The sequence below is a fragment of the Oryzias latipes genome, chromosome 11 (genome assembly GCF_002234675.1).
Source record: "Oryzias latipes chromosome 11, ASM223467v1".
Lineage (NCBI taxonomy): Eukaryota > Metazoa > Chordata > Actinopteri > Beloniformes > Adrianichthyidae > Oryzias > Oryzias latipes.
In genome coordinates, this window is record NC_019869.2 from 14,329,956 (window position 1) to 14,337,106 (window position 7,151).

Below are 7,151 nucleotides of genomic sequence, written 5' to 3' on the forward strand. Positions count from 1 at the left end.
TCCTGTACAGAATGCGTTCAAGTTACCAAATCTACTTAAATCTTTGTTTACGAGCTGCCTGCATTTTAGGTTAGTTTGTTTGAGCTGTATTTAAGTGGTTTTGTTCCTGTTCTCTTTGTCAGAGTGTAGCTTATGTTTAGTTCCTAGCTGTTGCACATCTGGCTTTATTTGGTATTCTGGTGTTGAGTTCTGTTATGTTGTGGATTTTTCCCACCTAGAGTGGCACTTCTTCTTATTAAAACCTTTTAGTTTCTCACTCTGGCTTGTCGTCTGGTCCTGCATCCGAGTCATCCTGACACCCCCATGACGGGTTTGAACGTTGAGAGTTTAAACGAGAGAGAAAAGTGCGAAAATGTTCGTGTTTCCCTGAGAAAAGTCTAGAAAGTGTGAAGTGTTTTAGTTGTAGTTTTGCAGCCCTAAAACATTGTAAAAAATAAATATGACTACTCTAAATTTCATCTAGTGGCGTCTTGCAGTGATGTCACGCGCACACCGTTGTCCGCCATTTTGGGAGTCAAGCATACACTGTTGTGATACGCGTAAGAGGTCAAATCTTCGACGTTGGTGTAGAGAAACAGCCAGAAAATCTCATCATGGTTCCCACATGTTACTGTTGGTTGTCACAACACAAACAACCCCAAATACAAGCTGCTCATTTTACCGATTTCCATGAGATGAAGATAGAAAACAATGATGGATCGTTGCATTGTTTTTAACGATGATCATATAACGGACTTGTGAACCTCCACTGCTGAGATTTTGGGCTATTGACCCCAAATCCCTCCAAGAAAAGGTTTTAGAATTTCTCATGAGCTGCTTCAGTCATTTGAGGTGTTATTCCATGTGTTTTTTCCTCCCAGCTGCTGGAACTCTGGATTTATTCTCAGAAGAAATGGGCTGTACATAGATAGATAGACAAAGAGCCTCTGGAGTTTGGACCATCCTTCATACATACCATAGAGCCTCCAGTCAAGCGTCTCTGGTACTTTCACCCCTCTGTACAGTGAAGAGGGGAAGGGCAGCCCTCCGTTTGGCGTCTTTCCACGTTTTCCTCCTCGCATGCTCTGTAACTCGGACATGGTGCGATCTGCCAGGGAGTTGACGGCGAGGGTGAACGGCAGCCTGGCTCTGTTCTTGGAGTGGATGAAGCTGCAACACAAACCAGATAATGAGTCCGGACCTTTCGAAGGAAGGAGCGAGGACAGGAATGGCGCTCTCACCGCAGGTTGTGCAGAAAGGCGTGCTCCCTCTCCTCGTGCTCCCTTTCGTCGCCGTACTGACGCTGGAACTTCTCCTTGAAGTGGCCAAACATCTTCTGCGAGTGTCCTGAGGAGGACGTGTGGATGATCTCTTTCATTGGATTGGCCAGCATGTGGTGCTCCACTCCTGGACCCGGAAAGCCTCCACAGCTCATCCCTGTCACAACACACTGGACTTAGAGAAACCTTACATCTTGCCGGGCGTGTTTCCATCTTCCATATAGAATAAAAACCTTCAGGCAGAGAGAAAACTTTGGGGTCCAGATGAGTGCTGAAATCCTTGTAGTCCACCAGGTACTTGTCGTAGTGGGACCCCAGCAGGGTATTGTAACCCATCATCTCGTAGTGGAGGGGCACGGCCGTTCCCTTTCTTCCATCTCTCTCAGACTTTGCCACCCACAGCGTGTACGTGTTCTTCTTGTGCCCCACAGTGGTCACATTCTGCCACACCTCACATAGCGACCCCCCGTAGTACTCCATTCTCAGGAACTGCAGACGAGGAGAAATGAGACATCCTCAGGATTATACAGTTTGTTCCTGGAACAGGAGGCAGAAACCGTCTGCAGAGATCAGATCCAGTTTAGCTGCTACCTGATCAGTAAGGTTTGATGTAATTTATGGTTTGTCTGGGTTTAAAAAGTTCATGGGTTGATAGCTGCAGGATGCAGAAACCCTCCTTTGATAGGTAAAGGTACCGTATGCTTATATAGCGCGTTCTAGTACTACCTTCTTAGAAGCCTAAAGCACTTTACCGTCCCATAAATCAATGCACATCCATTCACACTCTGACACACTCTGCTGCTAGACACTGGCCTCAACCTCTATCCCCCGGGAGCAATGTGGGGTCCAGCGTCTTACCCAAGGACAATTGACACATGGGTGGAACCAAACCTTCGATATTATGATTAGAAACTAACCGATCTTTGCCAAGGGGGGCCGAGATGTTCTGTTGGAATGATCAAAAAAATGACTGTCCAATTCGGAAAACACATGAAAGTCAGAAAAACTACAAAACTTCCCCCACCACATAAATGCAGAATGACTTTCTACACCTAAACAAAGGTCAATTTATTTTTATTTATCTATGGGGATAATGAATAAGGATTGGGGATAAAATTCACAAGAATCTATTAATATAGTTTATTCCAGTTTAGCAGGCCAGATTAAATGGTTTTAAGGCCTGCATATGGCCCCAGGGCCGTAGTCTGCCCCTCCCTGGCTAGGTCACATCTCTCATTGGAAACAGGGTGTCTGCGAGTGAAAAATGTGCAGACCTGTACGGAGCACACAAGTGGCCATCACAAAACGGTCGGAGACCATTTGTTGAAGCAATAGCAAGTAAATGTTTGTGTAAATTATTTGCTATGGGAATGCTGTGAGCCACAGATCATAGCGAACACGTCAACAAAGCGGTGGATGAGACGTAGGCATGCCATGTCGTATGGATTTTTCAGCGTGACTGTAAGAAATTATACAGAAAGCAGTTTGGGTGAACATCCTACAGATAATTGCGTATCATGTACACATCCTGTGTGTGCAGCATTTGCGAAAGGTCAGTAATGAGCCAGTACGCACAACATATCAGCGTCTGGAGTGCTGTGTTAAAGGCACCGTATGACAGCTTCCCCAACACGTCAAAAACGCGTGAGTAACTTCCATTATCCTCATAAATACTTCATGACACACTTACCGCAACAATTTACGCTCCATTTTCATGACGTCTCTTGAAGTCAGTCTCAAGGGAACTACAAGACACACTTCCCCTTAACATGCACCCGCTCCTCTGAACAACCCTCCACGGACCCGGACAACCTAAAAACCCACAGCAACCCCCCATACCGGTAAGTTTGACAGAGGCCTAAACTCTGATTTTAAGTATGGCCTGTCTGTGTTTGGTTGATGTTTGCAAGATGCAGAAATCCTCCTTTGATTGAGTTTCATTTTCAGCATTAATGTAAAGCCTTCTTTACATTTTCATGAAGAATTTTACAGGTTTTATCACGGCGCTTCAAACTTGTCAAGCCTTTTGTGCTACAATTTAAAGAGAAGACTGAGATTTATGAATTCTGATCTACTGTCACCAAATACCTGTTGGATCCCATCCTGAGCCCAAAGAATCTACTGTCAGTCTGTGCAGAAGCTGGCGTGGACATGAACACTAGCAGACATCTTTCAGCTGCGAGCACACACCTGGAAGCCCTGCAGGTCGGGCAGCGTTCCCTGGGGTTGCACCGCTTCCTCTTTGGTTCCGTTCACCTGGAAGCACTTCATCACATTGCTCTCCGTCTCCGTGGTCTCGGGGGTGATTTTATACGCCACGCCAAACTCTTGGTGGGACGCCAACTGGTAGGTTGAAACCTGGCCTGTTTGTCAGAAGAACAGATGATGAAGATGGACATAAGTAACACTTAATACACACGCCAAATAAATTACAATAGAAATGTGTCTGTTCAGAATGACATAAAACCAACAACAAAAGAGACTATTTTATTGTAAGCCTGGTTCTGATAATTTAATTTAACGTTACCCATCTCTCCTCCTCTAAGCTTCCTCATGTACTTGTGATCAAAACAGTATTGACATTATAGGAAGGGATGGGAGACGGTGGTCAACGTAGAATCCGTAAATCTGTTCAAATTAAACCTTAAGGTCTTTAAATTAACTTTACAAGCTTATTTTGTTTAGTAATAAAAATAGTTTTCCCCTAAATAGTGATTTAAACTAAACAAAGGTTGATTCAATCAGCTTTTTCTTTAAAACTTAGCTAAGTAACCCAAAAGATCATAAAAATATAACAACTGTCATCATCTATATGTCGCAAAATGTGCTTTTTGTTCCTTTGATTTCCTGTTAATGTGATTGCCATGCAGGTTTGCTTTTTTCTTCCTCTAGTGAGAACAGAACTCCTCCCACTCATCCCTCAAGTGACGGTCAGGCGGCGGCTGCACGGGTTTCTCACCATGGTAGTAGTCGATTCTGCTCGACTTTGATGCGAGGTCGAACCAGCCCTGAAACGGCTCGACGATCTCGGCGTAGGGAAGAGAGATGACCCCTGAAATGATAGACATGAGCTGGAATTCACACACAGCAGTCCTGAACAGACCACATGACATTTCTGGAACTGACCTTTGACATGGTAAGAAGTCCCAAAATCAGGAAGAGGGAGAACAGGTTTTCCCTCTATTACTAAAAAACAAATCATAAACAGAGATTTTGAGTTATTACGCAGTAAATCCACATTTATGTCAGAACATCATCCATTGTCTTTAAATAATTGTTTTAACCATTAAATGTGCATAAAAGAGCTTAACTGGTTTATCATCACACACATATTTATAAAATGTAAAAACACACATAACATTAATTAATTGAGAAGACTAAGTTGAACAGTTAATGTCGTCTGTCAGGTCAGTTATGCAACAGTCTACACAATACAGCTATTTTCAGAAACACAGGGAAAAATATTGTAAATGTGCCATTATTGTGTTATTTCAGACAAATTCTTGATCTGTTTTTGTAGTCACGTCCACTAAACCCCATTGTCCGTGTGAGGTTCGAGGTCTGAAAAGATGCTGTGGAAAATCCAGTGTTGTCTCTTACCCCCAACAGCCACGAGGAGAAGCGCCACGCAACACAAATGCTGCATTTTTCCACAGATGAGGCGAGAAACACGACGAAGAAACACCATAAAATTAAAACCATCCGACACCAAGCATGACTGAGAGGGGGCAGCTTTCCAAAACCCGTAAACACTCCTTAAATTAACCACAGCAAACACATGGCATCACGTGACTGGCTACGACCAATCACATTGCTGCTGGGACAACCTTCCTCCAATGAGATTCAAGATGCGGGAGTTCAGCAGTCAACTGTCAGGTGACTTGTGTCATATGACTTCATTGTTTGTCACTCGGTATGCTAACTGTGGCGAAATTTAAAGAGGTGAAGGTGCAATTCTGTGCATTTTTTGAAATTAAATTACATTCTACTAAAGAAAACAAACAAGAAAATAGAGATACTTATGCAAAACACTCGATATAATTTACATTTGTTGTTAACTTTCGGGACTTTAGCTTCATGTTTTTTGTGTTTGTGGGAAAGAAAGAAAATTGACCTTTTGACCTAATTTCCTGCCTTTTGCCACTGGAACACAGAAGTAACCTCCTTGCTGGAGGCAGCTAAAAAAATCATTAATTTTGAAATAAATGATATAACATTTTTACTGTGTGTCTTACAATTTACAAACTAACTCACAAAGAAAGATGTTTAAGTGGAATCTAAAGTAATATAACTAAGGTTAGACATTTATTCCATATTTCATAACAAAACTGTATCACTTACCTTTTTTGCTGTAGAATTAGTTATTTTTCATTTCTTGTCTAAAACATTCCCGAGGAATTTTCACAATCAAAACACAATTCTGAGATATAAATTCATCATTAAAAAAAGGATTAAAAAACTTGAATAAATTAAGAGTTATGAAATTAGGCACAACAAAAAAACAAAAAACATGGCAAACACTAAAAAGAAACCAAATGCCTAATTATTTTTGAGCAGAGATTCAGATCAATTACTCAATTAAGGGGGGGAAAACAAAATCTAATACATTTTTATTTTTTTTATTTGCAGGATCAAAACGTGAATGATAATTTGTAATAACATATAACAAAAAAACACGTAATAAATAAAACCAGGAAATATTTATATGCTTTAAGATAAGATAAATTTTTTCAGTTTTGACAGGGACCACAAAAAACCCCCCACAAAGCTTTAACTTGTTTTCATTTAGTTGTTGTGAGATAATTAGATTTTTCCCATGCAATTGTGTAATAATGCATTTATTGAACACAGAGGGGTGTCTGTGTGAGGAGGAAACAGATCTGTTTGACATAACAAAATTGTTAACCAAAAAAGTAAATGACAGGCCTGATGAAGAGCAGGAAAAGGTTCAAATTGGGAAAAAATACTACTTTAGACATACAATTTTACTGGATTTGATATCAATTTAAAAGGCATAGTTACAAAAAGAAAAAAAATTATCAGTATGACATTAGGCTAAAAAAATGATGTTACAAAAGTTAAAAGATAAAAAACGTCTTTTGTTTTAATCTCAATGTTTTTATCAGATCATACTCTTCATTGGTAAACTATAAACATCTTCTAACCACATAATAAGTCTATAACATCTCTCATATTTTATTTTAGTTGCACATGTAGGCCCTGCACATCCATGTGAAGAAATGTCAGCAAATTTCTAACATTAAATTCTGCCCATGGGGTGAAAAGGACATAAGAACACGCCAGTAGGTGTCGCTGTCTGTCAGAATAAGAGGACTTTCTTCCTTAGACTCAAGTTTTTGCTTTAACTCCGAATCAACAGATATTCTGGCACAGAAATGCTACAATGGGGCACAGCTGTGAACTGTCAGAGGGAGAAGGAGGAGTTCTTCATGAGTGTGAAGGAATGCTGGGAAAAACTGATGTAAGTACAAAATCACTGCAGGAACGACACATAAAACTGTCCGTTCAAAGCTGAAATCAAAAAACAAATGAAAGCACCAGCACGCTGTTGTTTTTAAAAATGAACAGCGAGGATGTTTGTTCTGCAGTCCAACGTTCTACAGCTTTGGTTTTCACATCAAAAACGCATTCCTCTCTGAGGTTCCTCCTAGACTTCAGCACCTCCAGAAGAAGCAGATCTGCATTCCCAAAGAGTCGTTTTGATCCAAATTGGCTTCACTTCCCCACAGAATTGATTTGATAATGGAGTTATAAAATTCTGCAAAGATTTGACACAGATTGCTTGTGGAGCCAAAAGACCCAGATGAAGCAGGGCAGGCATCCACTTAAGCAGGTTCTCTAACCTTTTTAACCTCAGAGACCAATTTTTCC

General features: G+C 40.9%; 1 protein-coding gene across 1 annotated transcript in view; it reads right to left on the bottom strand.

Moving 5' to 3' along the window:
- Positions 1–5,036, bottom strand: part of LOC101165821 (digestive cysteine proteinase 1) — a 9,411-nt gene extending 4,375 nt beyond the window's left edge. Inside the window, exons 1-7 of the mRNA XM_004073875.4 lie at positions 4,860–5,036; positions 4,386–4,445; positions 4,219–4,311; positions 3,450–3,622; positions 1,493–1,748; positions 1,221–1,416; positions 956–1,149 (exon numbers count right to left, since the gene is read on the bottom strand). Of these exons, the coding sequence (XP_004073923.1) occupies positions 956–1,149; positions 1,221–1,416; positions 1,493–1,748; positions 3,450–3,622; positions 4,219–4,311; positions 4,386–4,445; positions 4,860–4,947 (1,060 nt within the window). The 5' untranslated portion in view covers positions 4,948–5,036. The remainder of the gene's footprint in view (positions 1–955; positions 1,150–1,220; positions 1,417–1,492; positions 1,749–3,449; positions 3,623–4,218; positions 4,312–4,385; positions 4,446–4,859) is intronic.
- Between the last annotated feature and the right edge of the window lie 2,115 nt (positions 5,037–7,151).